This window comes from Anolis carolinensis, chromosome 2 (genome assembly GCF_035594765.1).
Source record: "Anolis carolinensis isolate JA03-04 chromosome 2, rAnoCar3.1.pri, whole genome shotgun sequence".
Lineage (NCBI taxonomy): Eukaryota > Metazoa > Chordata > Lepidosauria > Squamata > Dactyloidae > Anolis > Anolis carolinensis.
Window position 1 is genome coordinate 67,184,365 of NC_085842.1, and position 21,609 is coordinate 67,205,973.

Consider the following 21,609-nt stretch of genomic DNA (forward strand, 5'->3'; position numbering starts at 1 on the left):
CAAACTGTATGCCAATTTGTAGAGCAGGAAAGAGTATTTTGTGTTGAAGACGGGCTTGCAGAATTTTTCAGAAATACTGAGAAGAAGATGACAAATTATTGGGTAAAAACAAACAAACAAAAGTGAGGAGATCATCTGGCCTTAGTAAACATAAGTAGATTTTCTGAGAGAAGAAACTGTACTTATATACTGCTTAGTATCAGCATTTGGGTGCAGTGGAGCAACAAGGAGTTTGCGGAGTTGCGTGCAGCTCGGGGATTGCACCTTCCCACAAAAAGAAAACTTGCTATACATGCAAGTCTTTCTGATCCTATAGAAGGCAGAGGAATCTAATATTAAAATTGAGAGGGAAGCCATTTTGAGCTATTCTTCCTCAGTCTCCTGTGTCTGACAAAACTCTTTTCTTGGAGATATGAGGGAGTGTTATGTTCTTACCTGAATTGAATTAACTCTGGGGCTCCTTAAGAGATTCATACATTACCTAAATCAACATGATTATTGGATTAAAAGTAGGTTTTATTAGTTAATAATGGATCCAATATTTTTTTCATAGCAAAGAGAGTCCAGTATCCTGACTACCATTGAGGTTCCTGATCCATGGAGAGCAGACCTTAGACCATATATGTGTCCAGGAAGCCAGATATCAAATTAATGTTGATATAATATAAAATCAAACATCATAACTGGAAGCTAAAAAATGAATAGATGAAAATTCATTTTTAAAGGAGTCCTTGTAACAAATGACAACATAATAAACCATATACTCTAAAGCTGAGAGATGGGAGAGAAGACTGAACAGAGATTTGAACTCTGGCCCCCTAGAGTCATAATCAATTGCCCAGATTACAGCACCACACTGTATTTTAATTCTGGTACTGTGCCTTTAACAATTATTAAGATTATGAATCCAGACATACCTTGAGTCAAATAACCATCCTGTCAGTTCCTTTGTAACATTCTCTTTGATTTCCACCTGTACCTATTTTAAATATTAGCTACAACAGAGTATTATTAATTATCGTGCATTTACTTTTTTATATCAAATCCATTGTGTTTTAGGCCTTTAATGATTGATCCCCAAGGCCAAGCAAATAAATGGATAAAAAATTCTGAAAAAGAGAACAGACTGAGTGTCATAAAATTCACAGATACAGACTACATGAGGACTTTGGAAAACTGCATTCAATTTGGAACTCCACTTCTGCTTGAAAATGTTGGGGAAGAAATAGACCCTTCACTGGAACCACTGTTGCTTAGACAAACCTTTAAACAAGGTACAAGAAATTTATAAACTCCTAATTGTATGCTTGGATATTTGTTGGATGATATATTGCATCAATTAATACTTTTCACATTTCCTCCTTGAAACACTGCTGCCTAAAAGATGAATGTAAAACAAAAAAAGCCTTATTGCATTTTGATTTTTTATTTTGTGACATCATTTTTATTTTGTGCTGTCTTGTGGTATGTTAGACTTAAGTATACAAGCCATTGTTGTTGTTCTTTTGTAACTTCAAATCATTTCTCACCTATGGCAACCCTAAGATATACCTTTCACAGGGTTTTCTTGGCAAGAATTGTTCACAGAAATTTAACAGTGTCTTCCTCTGAAGCTGAGAAAGTGTAATTTGCCCAAGGCCACTCACTGGGTTACCATGGCCTGGTCCTGGTCTTCCTGAGTCCTAGGGTATTTTGGCAACCCTCTGAATTCAAACATTCCATTTTGTCCACCCATAAAAATGTATAGGCTAATGTATATGTACATACCTGTCTTTTATCTCGTTATTTGTTTTTTGGGGCCTGAGCCCTGAAAGATGTATGGGTTTTTTTAGTTGAAGCCCTGCCAGTATTTTAAATTAGATAACAAAGTGTATGTGTGCCAAGTTTGGTCCAAACCCATCATGTCATGTAGGAACCTTTGTGGACCATACATACATACATACATACATAGGAAATGATTTGAAGGCATATAACAACAAAAATAGATGTTAAGCACCTAAACTCTTATGCTCTTATTAACCCAACCAGGTCATTCAACAATTGTAATCTAACATGCTTAAATTCCTGTATAAAATTTAATGAATTGTCAAGACATTATTCTGCCAACAGGCATTTGGGGAAGTGTAAGGGGCAGGCTCTGGGGAGGTTGGGGAGTTGGGGGGAGGTTGGGAGAATATGAGTTATCAGTGTACTGTTATTAGTGTACTGTTACTACTTAATTTTTTAAACTTTTGTCTTGCACTTTTTAAACTTGTCTAGTGTGGATTGTTACCTGCCTTGAGTTCCTACCAGGAGAAAGGTGGGGGTATAAATGAAGATGATGATAATACTAATAGTAATACTAATAATCTTTAGTTTTAGCTCCCTTGAATTAAAAAGCCTAGTATTTCTCTCTGAAAATATCTTAACTTGCTTCTAGCTCTTCTACATAGTTTTTTTTTTGGGGGGGGGGGGGAAGGGATGCAATTCTGAACTTGTTTTGTAATCATGCAAGGGGGGTACTTGTGTGTGTGAACCATAGTGGGGACAAAAGAGGCCGTAATCTGTGTTGTATGATTAGATTGCTGAATTCACTGAACACTACATTTGCTGGTTCTTGATTTCAAAAGTGGTGTTTTGAGTACCTAGGGGGAAAGTACATCAATATATGTCTCTTTTCAACACTAGGAGGCATGGATTGTATTCGACTTGGGGAAACAATTATTGAATATTCTTCTGATTTCAAATTTTTTATTACTACCAAACTACGGAATCCACATTATTTGCCTGAACTAGCTACAAAGGTTTCTTTACTGAATTTCATGATCACCCCAGAAGGACTTGAAGATCAACTTCTAGGTATTGTTGTTGCAAAGGAGAGGTAAGTTTTCAAATTTTCCAGAGGAAGTTTTAGAAGCTAATAATAATAACTTTCATCCCAGAATGTAATAGATCAATTACTGAAGTTGCGATTTTGAAAAAGTACTCCTTCAGTATGGTACAGATTTTGCAAAAAAGAATAATATGACCGTTCTTCTGGGGACACTTCAAAAATCAGTCACGTTTCTTAGAGCTCCTGCTGGAGTTCTGCGAAATGACAGATTGTGTCGCAGTAAAAGTTTTAAAACTTTTACCACACATGTCTCCTGGTAAAGGGATATCGGAGGAGATTGTTGCAAGCCATAAATCGCTGTTGTGAGGTTGGAAGAAATCTCAGAAAGAGCCCTCAAGATCACCAGGGCAGCTGGCTGAAACCACCATGCTCTCCCCTTTGTGATCACTTGGAATTACTTTTTCTTGCTTAGGCAATCCCTCATAGTTCGAGTTTGGGGGTGTGTCCGTAGATGGCTGAAGAGACCTATTCTTGATCTGCATGTTCTCCCACAGTGAGGACATCGGTTTCCAGGTGGAAGGCGGTCCCAGTCAGAGTTGGCTTGACGCTCCTTCCTCCTGGCACATTTCTCCCTTAAGCCCTCCATTCGTGCCTCTTCGAACTCCGCAGCACTGCTGGTCACAGCTGACCTCCAATTAGCGCGCCCAAGGGCCAGGGCTTCCCAGTTCTCCTATGCCACAGATGTTAAGGTTGGCTTTAAGCCCATCTTTAAATCTTTTTTCCTGCCCACCAACATTACGTTTCCCGTTCTTGAGTTCAGAGTAGAGCAACTGCTTTGAGAGGCGGTGATCGGGCATTCGGACAAGGTGGCCAGTCCAGCGGAGTTGATGGCATTGGAGCATCGCTTCAATGCTGGTTGTCTTTGCTTCCTCAAGCATGCTGACATTTGTCCGCCTGTCTTCCCAAGAGATTTGCAGGATTTTTCTGAGGCAACGCTGATGGAAACGCTCCAGGAGTTGAGTGTGACGTCTGTAGACCGTCCACGTTTCGCAGGCGTAGAGCAGGGTTGGGAGGACAATGGCTTTATAAACAAGCACCTTGGTATCTCTACGGATGTCCCGATCATCAAACACTCTCTGCTTCATTCTGAAAAATGCTGCACTCGCAGAGCTCAGGCAGTGTTGTATTTCAGTGTCGATGTTGACTTTTGTGGAGAGGTGGCTGCCAAGGTAGCAGAAATGGTCAACGTTTTCTAATGTTATACCATTAAGTTGTATTCCTGGCTTTGCAGAGGGATTGGCTGGTGCCTATTGGAAGAGCACTTTGGTTTTCTTGATGTTCAGTGAGAGGCCGAGCTTCTTGTATGCTTCTGCGAAGGTGTTTAGAGTGGCTTGTAGGTCTTCTTCTGAGTGCGCACAGACTACGTTGTCATCAGCATATTGGAGTTCTATAACAGATGTTGTGGTGACCTTGGTTTTGGCTCTCAATCTGCTGAGGTTAAATAGCTTGCCATCTGTCCGATAGATGATTTCCACCCCAGTGGGAAGCTTCCCATCAACAAGGTGAAGTATCATAGCGATGAAGATGGAAAATAAGGTAGGGGCAATAACACATCCCTGCTTGACACCTGGTTCCACCTTAAATGGGTTACTTTGGGAGCCATTGCTGTCCAAGACTGTTGCCATCATGTCAACCCTCCAAATTAACCTTGCCAAAACCAACAGGCAACCATCATACTTGGAATTACACCAGGCTAATGATTGTATAGAGCGCTCTTCTTATACTATAACCTCATAAAGACAAGTAACTATTTTATTATTTACTATTTTTACTTTGTTCTAAAATTCCTTTTTTAGAACTGTGATTACTTAAGAGACTGTGACCATGGGTAACGACCTAGAGACCATTTGAACATTGTTCATTTGTCTAACTTCAAAGGAAAGAGTGGGGATGAATTTTATCACCCTCCTTTGACTTTTTCTTCTTTCTTTGTGTAAGAATCCTCTGCTTAAAATCTACATAGAAGAATTATTGTAAGGACTCTAATTAGAGTAATTATATTGACAATATTCACTAAAGACTCTTCTTTATAAGGCTAATTTTGACTCTAGTAGCATAGATGTCAGTTTGTAAAAAGGGAAAACAAGTTATCAGCCTGACTATTTGAGACTTAATTTCACCTGGAAGGAATATAAAGCTAAGATAAGTTTGTATGATCTATTTGAAAACTGATGAGGTTAAGCATGATCGTTTAGTGAAAACTTTAATTCTATAATTAACATCAGAGAAGAGTTTTCAGAACACATGTACACTGCTAACATAAAAGACAGCAAAGTTGTTTACTGGAAACACTTCAAATAGATATTAGTACGTGTATACATAATCTCCTAAAATATTACAACAATCATAGCATATTAAGTAATAATGTCTGTATGTGTTTTTTTTAGACCAGAGTTGGAGGAGGAACGGAATGCTCTTATCCTTCAGTCGGCTGCCAATAAGAAACAACTGAAAGATATAGAGAATAAAATTTTAGAAACACTACAGTCCTCCGAAGGAAATATATTGGAAGATGAATCTGCAATTATGATCTTGGACTCAGCCAAATTAATGTCCAATGAAATTACAAAGAAACAGCAAGTAAGCAGTTTACTCTTTTGTAAATGGGTCTGAGAGCCAACATAATTCTGGTAGGGTATCAGCCCCCAGGTCCTCTTTAGTTGGTCCTTGGACATCTCAAAGCCCCATGCCTCTCATTTTGTCTAGGTGATTTCTTTTTTCTTTCAGAATGACCAAAAATATCAGTAAACCAACCCCAAATAAAGTGATTTCCCTTTTCTTCACTGGTTTTGTAGTCAAAACATTTGAAAGTTTCTACTTTGTATTCCTGATGTAGGAAGAATAAAGATTGTTTATATAGATGTCACGCAGAAGTGCCTCAGTGGGCAACAACACAGCAGAGCAAGATGGTTTTTAGTAAAACTTTACATCTTGATGAAGAGGAACCAGAAGTAGTGGGTGTGAATAACTGGATGATATAAGATACTTAGCTCTGTCCATCTTACTCATTGAGAAATTGGTCTCTGTGATTTATCATGCTAGCAAATAAGCAGAGAGTTATTCAATGTATAGAAACATATTACAAACTTTGCCTGTATTCCAATATTACAGGACCCAAATATAATGGAAGATTGATTGATTATTGTTTTTGTTGTTGTTATTATTATTATGTTTATGTTTATTTATACCCTGCTTTTTTTCTCGACAAGGAGACTCAAAGAGGCTTACCATCAATATATCACTCTGCTCCGATATATTCATTATTCTTATAGGCATACATGTTTTAATTGTTTTTCTAAGGAATGTATTTTCTCTAGATTGCAGAAAAAACTGAAATTCAAATAGCACAGTCTCGAGAGGGCTACAGACCAATTGCAAAACATTCTTCTGTGTTGTTCTTCAGTATTGCTGATCTAGCTAATATTGACCCTATGTACCAATATTCTCTCACATGGTTTGTAAACTTATACATCAACTCTATTCATGACAGGTAAGCAGTTGCTAAATTCAGTTTTTAGATTTTTGCTGTATTTCAGCATACAGAGGCTAATTAATGCCTGCTCTCACGGGTGTACATTTTTGGTTTTATCTTTTGAGTTTACAGATATTTGCAGTTGTAGATGTATTTGTGATGCCTGAATAATATTAAGGAACTTGAGCGCTACTTCTTCCTTTACTTTATGTTCCAATATTTGCATATCATAAAATTTTCATAAGTTAAAAAGTGAACATTTAGGTCAATATTTTATATGTTGAATATGCATTTTCTAAATGTATATTTGTTCTTTTCTACAGCAACCGATCTAAAATCTTGGAAAAAAGGCTACGTTATCTAAATGACCATTTCACCTACAACTTGTATTGCAATGTTTGCCGCTCCCTGTTTGAGAAGGATAAACTGCTGTTTTCATTTTTACTGTGCTGTAATCTCCTGATGTAAGACTCTGTGTTTCTGAAATCTTTTAATAAAAGAAGAAACTGTTCCTTTATGCTGGAACATTATAATAGCTAAGAAACCTGCAGTATCACTGTGTTCACAGATAGCTCATTCCTATTTGTGTTTAAGCCAACTGTTGCATGACACCAAATTACACAGGAGAGAGAAGTGCTATAGCCTCTCCAGCTATGTTACCTGCTCTCTCATTTATCTAGTCCAGGGGACCCCAAACCAGGCCCAGGGCCACATGCGGCCCATCAAAGCCAAATCAACAAGCTGGAAATGGACTAGCTGGAAATGGAACATCATTGAGGGTTTTATTTTTGTCTCAGGCTACAATAATAATGTGTATTTTTATTCCTTTTAAATATAGGGCCAAGAAAGAAATTGAGCTTCAAGAATTTATGTTTTTATTAACTGGAGGGGTTGGTCTTAAGAGCAAATACAAGAATCCAGATCCATCTTGGATACAGGATAAAAGCTGGGATGAAATATGTCGTGCAAGTGATATGCCTGCTTTCAAAGGACTGAAGTATGACAGATACTTTAAAAAACATCATTGCAATTCTCATTTGTTTTCTTCCATGTGGAACTTTTGCCTTCATGTCAGCTGAACCTCATACTGTGAGGTTCAGCTGATTCTTTGTTTTAATGAGAAAACCTAACAAGCCATTGAGTTTCTACAGTGTTTTCCTAAATTGATTGTAGAGATAATGATATTAAGGTATAAGTTTGTATGTTTAATTTCTTTCACACCTTTTCTCCCTGTATGAAATCCAGGATAGCTCACAAGATCAATTAAAACAAAGTTCACTGAAAACAATGATGATTATTTTAAAACTTTGTGAAAGTTAAATATTCTATCCTATATTCTATCCTAACAAACATTACCAATTTAAAGCCATATAAAATCATTTTTAAAAATTAGACAAGTCGGCTTCTTTGGCGGGACCCCTCAATGTCAATTGTATTTTACCGTTTTCCTTTTTTAACAGTTCCTTCACTTTCTGGCCTTGCAAATTTTGTCTACGTTTACTATTTACTGTAGGCTGGCTGTTCAGGCTCAGGTTTATGCATACTTTGGAAGTATTGTCCTATTTTCTGTTTTGGCATGGTATTCTCCTGTTCCATTAAGTTAGATAGCTAAATAATCCGCTTGTTTGAGTTAGTGAGACCGTGAGGAAGAACAGATTGCTTTCATATGTGGTTCTGCAAGTGGTCATGTGTAAAATTCATACAACCTTTCTCCACTCCATTTTATCCTGCCCTTGTTACATTTTTCAGAGGATATTTACTTCGGAAGAGGGTTTCCTGCCAATAGGTTACATAGCTTTGCAATGGTCTGATAGTAGGTTTGTGCAGGTGCAAGACCCAGTTGTGTGAGTTCCCAGATGACTATTAAAAAAATAGTTACAGATAAGTAACTTGTTCTTTTCTATATAGAAGTCTTGCAGTTTAATTAAAAATAGTTAATGTACATACAATATAAACAATATACAATTATATGCTTAAGCTAATGCAACGTTTTGACCAACTATAAAAATGATATATTAGGTTGTATCCTGGGAATAGTAATGCTTAACATAGATATTTGACTTTCAGACATTTTAAATGTAAATCAGTTTGCTGCTCAACTACAATTACCATTAGAAAAAACTGCAATCTAGAACAGTTGAAATCTGAAGTTTTAATATTTCCAGTTTACCTTTTCTAGGAGTCATGTAACTGCACAACCCGATGACTGGCGCAAAATCTATGACAGCAAAGAACCCCAGAATGTTGTCTTACCAAGACCATGGAATACAAGCCTGAATGAAATAAAAAAGATGATTATTCTCCGATGCCTAAGACCTGATAAGGTAAAATATATTAACACAATTTATGTAGAACAGGGGTTCTCAAACTTTTCCAGCCACAGAGCCCTTTTTAAAGCAAAAGTTTCTCGTGGAACCACAAGAATTGTTTATATATTATATCATATATATAGTATGTATATTAAGCATGGGCCAGGCCAGTGGTGGATGGAGAATGCTTGTGTGAACTAATACACACAGAGCAGAAAAAAAAGGGGGGGGGGAGGAAATAAAGAACAATTCAGTATTTTAAATGACAAACAATTTTAACCAACATAAACATAACAGTATTTCAGTGGAACACCTCTGGGGCCATCTGGTTCAACCCCAGAGCAACATGGCATCACGGAGCCCCTCACTATCACCTGCAGAGCCTTAAGGGCTCCATAGAACACCGTTTGAGAACCCCTAATGTAGACAGTTGTATAAGCAGTTCCCCCCTATATATATTATAGGTGAGTACAATAGAATTCCACTGGAATTCTACACCAAGAATTAAATTGTATAGTTTAATTTAGCATATGACTAAAAATGATTTGAACAAAATGATTACTGTGGGTTCCACACTATGAATTTAATGCAGTTTGACACCACTTTAATTACCATGGCTCAATGCTGTAGAATCCTGGAAGTTGTAGTTTTATAATGCCTTTGACCTTATCTGCCAATGAGTGTTGGTGCCTTATACCAAACTACAACTTCCATGACTTCATAGCCTTGTGCCATGGCAGTTAAAGTGGTGTAATGCTGCATTATTACTACAGTGTAGATACATCCTATGAAGATAAGGCTAGAATATTGAACTTTTGTTTCTAATTTCAATTTGTTATATTTGTATGGTTATTTTTTATTTGTTTAAAAGAGGCCTACATTTTTTGACTTTACACCTTCTATTTGCTATTCAGAATTTAAAAATAACACATAAAATCTAAGACCATAGAATGTCAATAAAACAGGACATGAAAGCTAAACTAAACACAATTGAGGGGAGGAAATAAAACTTTAACACAACAGAACAAATCAGTGTTAAAGAATTTGGATCAAAACGTGTCAAACTTAAAACAGAGCCACTGGATCAGTGGTGCTTAAACCAGTCATTATTACTAGCTTAAAATGTCATTGTTTTCGGCGGGTCTGTGAGGCATAGGACTAAATCTGTATCTAAACACTGTAAATGGTGTGATCCTAGCCTTTCTGGGGAGGGAGTTCCATAAACTGGGTGCCACAACTGAAAGGGCCTACTGCAGCGTCCACAACAACCATACCTCTAAAGGTATTGGAATACGGAACAAGTTGTTGAATGCAGAAACCACCGGTGACTCCAATGCCAAAGAAGTCATGAATCCACTCTGAGATTTAATCTCAACCTTAAAGAGGCTATTAATGGTGCTGAACCATCTCAAGGATAGGTTTAGGGCCTTGGATTGCTCCTTTAAAGTTAAGACTAAAATCTAGAGTAGACCGGCATTGCAACCACCAACTGCCACTGGTGCTCAGCAGATTAATGTTGGAGGAAGTTGTCCTTCAGAGATAATACAAATTTGGTTCTCATAGCTTTTCAATACAAATTAGGTCTGTTTAATGCTATTTTTTCCAATTGATTGTTCTCAGATTTGATATATCTGAATGGGCATATCTAAACGTGAAGCACAGTGTTAGCACAGTAGCTGTTTTTGAGCTTTAAATAATCTTTGTAAGCAAATGACTGCAGAACAGAAGTAGCACTAGGACAGCTTTCCCTCCACTAAGGCTCTAGGTTCCAGGAAAGTTGTAATTGTTGCTCAGCTAGGTAAGTAGGAAACAAAGTATTTCCCCCTAGATTTTACTGCCCAGGGAAGTCAGAATGGCCCCTTCCCTGCTGTCCTTAAGATCAAGTCAGAGGGTGCTGTGGTTTTAGCTTTGAATGGGTTTTTAATTTGTTTTAAGGGTGCTGCTTATTTTTAATGCTGCTAATATTTAAACCTGTTTTAATGTTCCTATCTTTTTAGTTTTAAATTGGATTGTTTTGGTTTTACTGTAAACTGCTTTGAGTCTCTTTTTTAGAGAATAAAAGCAGAGTATAAATAATAATAATAATAATAATAATAATAATAATAATAATAATAATAATAATAATAATAATAGACTGTCACAAGCCAGTCAAGGTGATCCCAGTGGTGATCGGCACACAGAGTGCAGTGCCTAAAGACCTTAGACTGCACTTAAAAACAATCAGCGCTGACAAAATTACCATCCAATACAAAAGCCAGCATAGTGATCTTGTTTGCTGTGTACTAATCTTGTTGTGTATCAAATAATAATTGTTATTATTATAATTGCTGAGTTATTTATTTTAGTTGTGATAGTATAGGTTTTGCCATGTTTTTATATTTGTAAACTGCTCCAAAGGCATTTTCTAGTTGCCTATGGTTTACATTTAGTAGATAAATACATAAATATTCTCGAAATGTGTTTAAAAAAACAGATATCTATTAATAAAAATGATATAGGTGAATTCAACCTGTTCACAAAAACATATACATTTACCAGTAGAGTGGTTTAGTACAAATGCTGTTTCAAAAGAAAATCTCATTTTATGCAATTTTTTTTAAAAAACAGATTTCACCAGCTATGACCACCTTTGTGACTGACAAACTTGGGAAAAAATTTGTTGAGCCACCACCATTTGACCTAACAAAAAGCTACTTAGATTCAAATTGTACAATTCCACTGATCTTTGTGCTTTCTCCTGGAGCAGATCCCATGGCTAGTAAGTCAATATACAGTAATACATTTTCTCTTCTCCTTTTCTCTCTTAAAGAAAAATGGGCAACTGTTGCAGGGCCAAGGTCCACTTCCAAATTGGTCAAGTGTTTGAGAGTCTCACATTTTTCCTTTTGCTTATCCTTTCAGATTTTTACAGATTTTAAAAATAAATGTCCATAAACAAGGTACACAGTCCCTCTCCCTCCCTCCCCCCCCCGCCCTTCCTCCCCCTCTCTCTGCAGTAGATTAAAATTTTACACACATTGCTGACCGTTATTCATTAAATATTGCAAAATGAATTTTTAAAAGGTATCCATAAGCTGCCAAACAAATTTTAATATGAAGCAATTTATGTACTGCAGTGATGTTCATGTACAGAATTCATTTTGCAGTATAACAATTAATACGATAATTTTGTAATGGAAAGTGGGCCTCAGGTTGCTACAATCAGAAGCAATTCAGGCTGACCAATATAAGATTCAGAAAGAAAAAGTGGCAATACCTTGTTTCAGTTTTGATTGGAAATAGTCTGTTTTGATCAATAAAACGTTCATCATTTCAGATGAACGGGTGGGCTCCCGTCGGTCAGCTCCAGTTTGCGGGGACATGAGATAAGCCTCCCAGCTAACATATCCGGGCGTCAGCTGGGCAATGTCTCTGTAGACGACCAATTCTCTCACACCAGAAGCGACTTGCAGTATGTTCTTAAATTGCTTCTGACACGATAAAAAAATAATTTCAGAGTTATTTTAGGTTTACCCTTTTGTTATTAGCTTTTAAAGCTAAGAAATACTCAAACATTTCACTTTCTACTTTCAGGCCTCCTGAAATTTGCAAACGACAAAAACATGATTGGAAACAAGTTTCAGTCCATCTCTCTGGGACAAGGGCAAGGACCAATAGCCGCAAAAATGATTAAAGAAGGAATGGAAGAAGGGGCCTGGGTTTGTTTACAAAATTGCCACCTTGCTGTTTCCTGGATGCCGATGCTAGAGAAAATCTGTGAAGAATTTAACAGTGATAATTGCCATCCTGTTTTCAGACTCTGGCTAACGAGTTATCCATCTCCCAAGGTATTTTTTAGTTTTTAGTTCCAAAGATCCTTTAATCAGAAATGTAATAATTGTATTATTATAAGCTGAGATTCAAGTCCAGATTCTGAACCCAGATCAACCCTTGATGGCCAGGTTTCAGCTGTGATCAGATGTGTAAAAATCAGCATGCCAATTGTGCCTATTCCTTGAGAAGACAGATCTGGCAATAGCAGGCATGGGCAAACTTCGACCCTCCAGGTGTTTTGGACTTCAATTCCCATAATTACTAACAGTTGGTAAGCTGGCTGGGATTTCTGGGAGTTGAAGTCTACCTGGAGGGCCAAAGTTTGCCCATGCCTGGTCTATAGTGACAGATGCCTTGATTACACCCCATTTATACGTACATGCTGTGTGTAAGACTGCCTTTGGAATTTGTTTGGAAGCTTCAGCTGGTCCAAAATGCTGTGACCAGGCTGATGACCAAAGTTGGGGACAAGGACCACATGACATCCCTGATAAAACATTGTCTACCAGTCCATTTCTGGGCAGATTTCAAAGTTCTGATTTCACCTTAAACAACTTGGGTCCACATGATCTCCTAGAACAGGCCAAATCAGCCTTATAGTTATCTTCAGAGGGCCAATTGCAATTGTAAGATCGTATAAATGTAACTATGTTGCCCTGGCATTGAAGGCTACCTAAAATGATGGGCTACATTTGACACTTGTGTCCTAGAAGAATTAACCCACCCACCTCATCATCTGGGCAAGTCTCATAGGCTGACTGCCACATCTTCAGACAGGTTGGCCTTAGCTGACTTACCTAGTGATCCTAGGGATCTAATTCCATTCAGGCCATAGTAAAATCTTTCTGATAGAAAATGTGGAGCATAGCTTGTTTGGATTGAGTATAATAGATGTATTTTGAAAAAGAACCTATCTAAGTATTACAAATTATTGACCATTTTTAAAACTGTTGTGCTTAAGAAAGGTTACAGAGTTTGTGACAGTGGATCAACTATAATCTCTAGATGAAACTGCTAATCTAAATTTATTTTCAATATATCTTTGAATATGGTTTGATCCCAGTGATGGGCTGGTTTCTTCAGAAAGATGGACACAAATGTGTGCCCTGACTTCTCCTGGATACCTCAGTAGTATTTAATATCATTGAATATCATAATTTTTGGAACCAGCTGCCAGGATTTGCAATTGTGTATTGTAATAAATTTGATGTTACTTGACAAAACGTTTGACATGAACAGGTCAGGTATCCAGCCTGTGGTTTCTTTTTTTCACTGTTTAAATTTTTAACTGAGATCTGTTAACTATAAAGATTTGAGTAGACAACAATAAAAGTCATATAACTACTCTGGGATTGTCAAGATTTGTTTAGAAATGTGTGCAGTCACTAAATTTTGGACAGTGTTTAAAACATGGCAATTTTGGCACCAAAACAAAATATGGAAGTTATGTTTACAAGAAAACATTTTAAAAAAACAGATATTAAACATCATGGTATGATATTTTATATTTTGTACTGAACATGTAAAATGTGAACACATTTCTTTGCTGAATAATAGGGATGAATTCGTAAATCAGAATGGAAATCTCCTAATCCTGTTATTTTGTCATACATGTTTTGTTTAGTTTCCAGTAACCATTTTACAAAATGGTGTAAAGATGACTAATGAACCTCCAACAGGGCTTCGGTTAAATCTGCTGCAGTCCTACCTCTCTGATCCTCTTTCTGATCCTGCCTTCTTTGCTGGATGCCGTGGAAAGGAGCTGGTAATTCCATTTCAAAAAAATTAATGCGTTGACTTATCTAAAGCTGTACATTGTTCTCCACTGTAAAGGTTGTAAGCCAAAGTGTGGCCTTAAATGGAGAGAAAAATGGGGGAAATCCAGATGGTAAAAGAAAAGTTATTCCAGGACCAACACATTTCTTACAGCATTTGTCTTTGGAAAAATCTTGGATGGATTACTGCAATGCACTCTACATGGAGCTGCCTATGAAGACAGTTTGGAAACTGAAATTAGTGCAGAGAGCAACAGCCAGGTTTCTAATGGGAGCTGACTACAGGGAGCACACCACTCCCCTGTTAAAGCAGCTCCACTGGCTGCCTGTGAGTTTCTGGGCCTAATTCAAAGTGCAGGTAGCCCTATAAAGCCCTTTACAGTTCAGGTGCAGCCTATTTGCGTGACCACGTCTCCCCTATGAGCCCGCTCAGGCCCTAAGGTCATCTGGGGAGGCCCTTCTTCTTACGGTCCTACCACCCTGACAAGTATGGTTGGTGGGAATGCGGGAAATGGCCTTCTCAGTGGTAGCAACCCAGCTCTGGAATACCCTCCCCAAAGAAATTAGACAGTCTCCCTCCCTAGCTTCTTTTAGGAAAGAACAAAAAACTTGGATGTGGAAGCAGTCATTCAAAAATGGTTGATCATAATTTATTGAAATGGTGGTTTATAGCTACACCAGTGCCAACTGGCCTGAACTGGTTTTGCCTCTGGTAGTGTTTAAATCCAGCAGTAATTCTAAATTTGTGTTATTTTATTATGTAATTGTTACGTCAGTCTGTTGGATCTTTTGACATTGTTGTTATGTATTACGTTTTTATTTTTGTTTTGATTTTTATATTATGGTTTATTCTCTGTTAGGTTTTTGATATTATCTATGTTTTGCACTGTGTTTTTACTTCTTGTAAGCTGCCCCAAGTCCAGTTTGGAAAGGGAGCGGGATAGAAATAAAGTTTATTATTATTATTATTATTATTATTATTATTATTATTATTATTATTACTACTACTACTTCTGCAGCTGTGATGAATAATCATCGAAGTGGCCCTTATACTGTCGCATTGCCTCTTAAGAGACATTTTTCCTGTGATAATATTCTTTTCAATATCTGGGGTTTTCTCCCCTTTTCCTCTCCTCCTTGTGCTACTGTCCAGCTTTTGTTATTATGTTTTGCCTGAGATTATTGTTACATGCTTTACAATGATATGTGAAGCATGTATTCTATCCTTTTTACAGCATCCTTTTTTATATTCTCCTATCAGGCTATATTTTCTCTCTACCAAATAATTTGTGGACTTTCTAGTCATCAGGCTTTAAAGGATTATTCTTATTAGGATAGGATGGATTATTATCCAAGGATAGTTTTTATTATAATATAATCCCAACGTTATTCCAAAAATACAATCACAGGAATGGTAACGCTTCTCATTAGGCTCATATAATATGTTAGTGAATGTCATTCTCTGCCTGTGAATGAGGAGCAGTCCAGAAAGGGTTGAATCCTATTGCCTACCCAGGCCATGTGATAAATCTTGTGTTTTGAATGAGATTTTCCTGCTTCTTGCAGGGAGTTGGACAGGATGGCCTGTGAGGTCTCTTCCAACTCTACAATTCTATGATTCTATGATTCTATGAATGTTGTAGCTGCTGCTTCTGTCCCCATACTATAGCTCTGCCTCTGCCTAACCTAGGTTAGGTCATTTAAGGCTTCTCTCTGCTGTGAATATTTAACCACTTGTTTGCCTTTTCTTTTCTGGCTTCATTCTCTTTCTTTTAACTAAATCTTTGTATTTATTTACTATCAAGGTGGTATTTTCAGTAGCCATCACTTCAGCTTGCATGGTGTTACAGCCCACATAAATGAGCATCTTTGTATATTTGACAAGGAAAGACTGACATATTAGACAACATCCTGATGAGTGACATAGGTCCATTTGTTTGGGCTATGCACATGTATGTCTCTTTTTGGTTATGTCTCTAAATCTTTGCACCCTCTCCTAAAGTTCCTTTCCCTGGGAACTGTGAAGCCGCAGGAGTGGTGGTCACTGCTGCTGCTGCTGCTGCTGCTGCTGCTGCTGCTGCTGCTGCTGCTGCTGCTGCTGCTACTGCTACTGCTACTGCTACTGCTACTGCTGCCTACCAGTGGGGAAGAACAGGCAGAGAGGCAGTTTAGATTAAGATGAAAGTGGTCTAGGCTTCAAAGAAGATGTACTCAATCTGTGAATGCATCTTTATTCCCCACTCCTCCCCTAAACTGAGACCAGTTGTTTTTTCCTCATCTGAATTATGTATCTCCTCTCTCCCCTCCCCACTGGTCAACCGCAGCCTTTCCTGCAGTTTGACAGAGGCGAAGAACATGAAACTACAGGAAATGTGTTGATGTAAGGGTTCTGCCTATCACTCAGTTGCTACCAACTGTGGGGGTTCTGGTCCTCCACATATTACAACCACTGCAACCAAGTGTGAGAGCTTTCCCTTGTCCACGCCTCTTCCATCAATGTAAGGACCTTCTCTTGTCCCACAACTGTGGCGATGCACTAGCACTATAGGACTTTCTTTGTTCCAAAGTGTAATTCTCCATGCTAGGCAAACCCAGGAAATTCCAGTCCTATGAAGCAGCCTTTGAAGGTGCAGGGGAACTACATGGATCAGGAGGAATCATGCCTCCCCATTCTGTTGTCCAAACCAGTCCCATTTAATTATACAGTTGTGTAGGAACCTACCTTATATTTCAGGTCTGCGTAATTTGGGAGTAATATCAGGCTGAAATTGGATAGGTAAGCCACTTGGGGCTACAAATAGGTTTTTAGCACCTCATTTCTAGGTAAGTTATAATGAATGATTAATTAGGATTGTCTTTGTGTTCCTTCAAGTCATTTCAGACTTAGGGAGACCCTAAGGTGACCTTATTACAGAGTTTTCTGGTCAAGATTAATTCAAAAGGCTAAGACAGTGTGACTTTCCTCAAGTTCGGAGCCATAGCCCAAGATTCAAACCACTACACCATGTTTTCTGAATTCTGAATTCCTTTCCTCTTTTTCCTACATTCTGGTGAGGAAGGCAGGCAGTGGAGGGTCCAATACATGAGGGGCAGCCCAGCCTCCTCACACGTTTGCCAGGCCTGCACTGTTCCTGATCAAGCAGGCAAGAAAAGGGCTGACCCATGAAGGGATTTTGCAGCCCTTTGTGGGATGCATCCAGCCCACAGGCTGTATGTTGTGCATGCCTACTATATCTGGATACTCTACGTGACTGGAAACAGGTATAACCAATGGAGGATCCAGATACCAGTGAATTGGATCTTTAGCATTAAATTCATCAGGCATGAACTATTGGCAGACTTGGTGGGTATCTAAGATCTATAAGCAATATTCAAGACAAGTATTCAAGACAGGATGTCATCAACAATTTATAATCTCTTTTAACTCTAATATATCCAATGATTTATAGATGTATAGACTAATACAGAAATTGATAAGTAGACTTCATCTTTTATGTTGGCAGTGCTTAATACTTTTCTTTTTTCCCCTTAAAGAGATGGGAGAAACTGCTCTTTGGAGTTTGCTTTTTTCATGCTCTCGTTCAGGAGAGGAAGAAATTTGGACCCCTTGGTTGGAATATTCCATATGGGTTTAATGAATCAGACTTACGTATCAGTTTAAGACAGTTACAGGTAAAATTAATTATCACTTTTATTACAAAAATATAAGACAGTCAAAGACCTATCAACTGATTTCCCTGTGAAGCTGATTTCTTTGTAGATTCTAACCATCAATTTCTAAGAACAAGTGCAATATCATTGCAGTTTCACAAAACCATGTGCTAGTAGAGGTGTTTTCCAGTTGCCTTACACAAAATAATGTAATTGCAGTCTTCATATTGCTGCAGCAGCAGCTATATTTTTCTGCTTTGTTGCCTTTTTGTGACACAGCTGTCCATGAGCAAGTGCCTTATGCTAAGAGAAGACTGTAGTCATTCTTCCATATGGAGAATGCTGAAGGTTGTTAATATATCGCTATAATTTCTGTTATCTAGAATAATGATTCCCAATATCCCCTGTGCTGGTATGGCTGTACCAGAAGCTCCAACTTTATTTTCTTTCTGCTAATGTTTGCAGTCTGCTTGTCCATCATCATTAAGTTTGGTTCCGCCCCTTGTTCAGGGCTCTGGGAAGGAGCCATTTTTAAGTCAGTTTCACTTAAGGAAGTTAAGTACTTAAGGAAGTAGACCAGCTCGTCCCGTAGAAAAGCTTCATATCTCAAGAACATCTGGGGACAGGGCCGGCCGGAGATATTTTTTGATGTAAAGCGGGGGTGCTGAAAAGCGCCCCCGCCACCGGCGCCCTGGCCCCGCCCAGCGTGCCCTGGCCCCGCCTCCCACGCTGCGTGGGAGGCGGGGCCAGGGCGAATAGTGAGGGGGCGGGGCCAGAGTTGGCCCCGCCCCCGTGCCCTGGCCCCGCCTCCCACGCAGCGTGGGAGGCGGGGCCAGGGCACGCTGGGCGGGGGGGCGGGGCCAGAGTTGGCCCCGCCTCCCACGCTACCCCCGCTCGCCCGTCTGGCCTTTTGTAGCAGGCCAGACTTCAGCGGAGGTTCCTCCAGGCCGCAATCGCGGCCTGGAGAAACCTCCGCTGAGTCTGGCCTGCTACAAAAGGCCAGACGGGCGAGCGGGGGTAGCGTGGGAGGCGGGGCCAGCTCTGACGCCGCTCCTCCCCCCGCCCAGCGTGCCTTGGCCCTGCCTCCCACGCAACGTGGGAGGCGGGGCCAGGGCACGCTGGGCGGGGGGGGCGGCGTCAGAGCTGGCCCCGCCTCCCACGTTACCCCCGCTCGCCCGTCTGGCCTTTTGTAGCAGGCCAGACTCAGCGGAGGTTCCTCCAGGCCGCAGTCGCGGCCTGGAGAAACCTCCGCTGAGTCTGGCCTGCTAGAAAAGGCCAGACGGGCGAGCGGGGGTAGCGTGGGAGGTGGGGCCAGCTCTGACGCCGCTCCCCCCCCCCCCGCCCAGCGTGCCTTGGCCCCGCCTCCCACGCTGCGTGGGAGGCAGGGCCAAGGCACGCTGGGCGGGGGGGGGAGCGGCGTCAGAGCTGGCCCCGCCTCCCACGCTACTCCCGCTCGCCCGTCTGGCCTTTTCTAGCAGGCCAGACGGGCCAGGGCGCACTGGGCGGGAGGCGGGGCACCGTCAGGGCAGTGCCCCGCCTCCCGCCCAGCCTGACGGCGCCCCCCCGGGCCTGCGCCCGAGGCGGCGGCGTCAGGTGCCTCATTAGTGGGGCCGGCCCTGTCTGGGGATATAGAACATCCGAGAAAACAGAAACAAATTCCAGGGGGGAAGTCCCAAAAGCTCTGGCTGAGAGCTCACAGCCTCTCAGCCTCACAGCTCCTGAGGAAAACAGCCCTAAAGTTTCCAAAGAAACCTCAGAGAGAGAACAGCATCACAAATCCATAGAACCCCAGCTGAAACATTTGCAAGCCTTGTTTGGTAGGTCTACTCGATGCCCAGACGCATTTGGAATCGGTAGTAGGTCCGACATCAGCTAGGCCCATATGATAGACAGCCTGGGAGAGATTATAAGGTGGGTTTCTTCTTACAGAGAAAATACAGTTATCCAAAGCCGATTGCCCGTCCCCTGGGGACAAGATTGAAAGGCCAACAGTTTATTAAGGAAACCTTGAAGTGTTATTTGACTCCTTGAAGATTTATCATTTGTTCAACAATAAAGACTTTGTTATTTGATTAAAGACTCAAAAGACCATCCCTTTCAGGAAAATCCTCAAGAACCTCTCTTTGAGGCGCCCTGGCTTCCCGCTGGGCATAAAGTATATGTCCTATACAAAAGACAATAGTTACAGGCCCAGCACGTGACAGAACATCCCCCAATATAGGAGACTAGCATTTCCCCCCAGTATCATAGGAATTGGTATCATAATTGGTCCCATTGGGACCAGCAGCTAATTACTCTGGTCTGATACTAGTCCATGTATCAACATTTGGAATATCACAGATTTTAAATAAAGCAACACCTTTTTGTGTGTGTTTATTAAATGACTTTTACTGACCTGTAACTTCACTTGCTGAATGTAGGCAATTGTTTCAAGACTTTAGCATCATGCAAACAACATTTAAGAATGTTCTATTTCCAGAGGTTTTTATGCAGACTTACATTAAGCATATGCCCATTAAAAATGTCGGTCCCATTTACGGTATATCTGATGTTGATCCAAGTGAAATATTTCGCACTAACATTATTTGAATATTAGATTCAGATCAAAGAGCTTATTAATCTTATAACATTTGTGAACCCATTTTAAGATATGGCTATAGCAGTAACTTCAAATACAGTCAAATATTAAGCTAAAATGTCATCATGTGTTATACTGACAAATTAATTCTCCCATCTTATTCAACTACCTTAATCCTCATACTAATATTCTAGTTTCACTTCATATCATCTAAATATAATTATAATCAATAAAATGGAGCCACTTAGAACTGATGTATATTTTCAGAATATCTCGTTTGTGCTGCATTATAGTAATCAGATGGCTAGTGAACATTTTGATTTATTTTGGGAATCTGAATGCATTATCACTGATATTTACATGGATAATCTTAGTGACGTGTTCACATTAGACAACTAAAAAACAATGCAATGTATGAAATTGGACTAATAAATAATATTCAGAGGGACCCTCTCTTCCTCATTGATATGTGTTACCTAAACTTTTTTCATCTACTACAGCAAGAGCAAACTGTCACATAGTTTGAATCCTTTCGTTTCATTTTCAATTCCAGCTCTTTATAAATGAATATGAGCATGTTCCATTTGAAGCAATCTCTTACCTTACGGGCGAGTGCAATTATGGAGGAAGAGTAACAGATGATTGGGACAGACGCCTGCTATTGACTATGCTTGCTGATTTTTATAACCCAGAAATAGTTGAAAATCCTCGCTACACCTTTTCCCCTAGTGGCCACTACTATGCTCCACCAAAGGGCACCTATGATGACTACATTGAATTTATTAAGGTACTAGATTGCTTGTCTGTACTCAGGCCACATGTTTTAACTTTTTGTAGCATTATATACAGAGGATAAAAGTGAAACATCATTTTGTTTTATGTGCAATTGTATTTGTTTATATGCTACTTAAGATAGTTTAACTATTTAAAATTTAACTTTTAGGTATGTTGCAGGTTTCTTCTTTTTTACTTGAAAAAACCCCCGCAAAATGGGATTCAAGGCAAAAACTGCTATTACAATGCCATCGACTCACTTGTCATGTAACTAATGCTTAGTTACAATATGGGATCTCACTATGCTTACAGTAAAGTAACCGTGAGGAATTTATGGCTATACTTGATTCTCTCTATCTTTAGCC

At 39.5% G+C, this 21,609-nt stretch overlaps 1 protein-coding gene across 4 annotated transcripts in view; it reads left to right on the plus strand.

Annotated features, from left to right (window-relative positions):
* Positions 1-21,609, plus strand: part of dnah12 (dynein axonemal heavy chain 12) — a 179,347-nt gene that overhangs the window by 139,639 nt on the left and 18,099 nt on the right. For all 4 annotated transcript variants that reach the window (XM_062969868.1, XM_062969870.1, XM_062969869.1 and 1 more), the window contains 12 exons: positions 1,060-1,274; positions 2,668-2,860; positions 5,260-5,452; positions 6,190-6,362; positions 6,668-6,808; positions 7,183-7,341; positions 8,524-8,668; positions 11,261-11,411; positions 12,227-12,480; positions 14,091-14,231; positions 17,776-17,913; positions 21,024-21,257. In XM_062969868.1, coding sequence (XP_062825938.1) covers positions 1,060-1,274; positions 2,668-2,860; positions 5,260-5,452; positions 6,190-6,362; positions 6,668-6,808; positions 7,183-7,341; positions 8,524-8,668; positions 11,261-11,411; positions 12,227-12,480; positions 14,091-14,231; positions 17,776-17,913; positions 21,024-21,257 — 2,137 coding nt within the window. The remainder of the gene's footprint in view (positions 1-1,059; positions 1,275-2,667; positions 2,861-5,259; positions 5,453-6,189; positions 6,363-6,667; positions 6,809-7,182; positions 7,342-8,523; positions 8,669-11,260; positions 11,412-12,226; positions 12,481-14,090; positions 14,232-17,775; positions 17,914-21,023; positions 21,258-21,609) is intronic.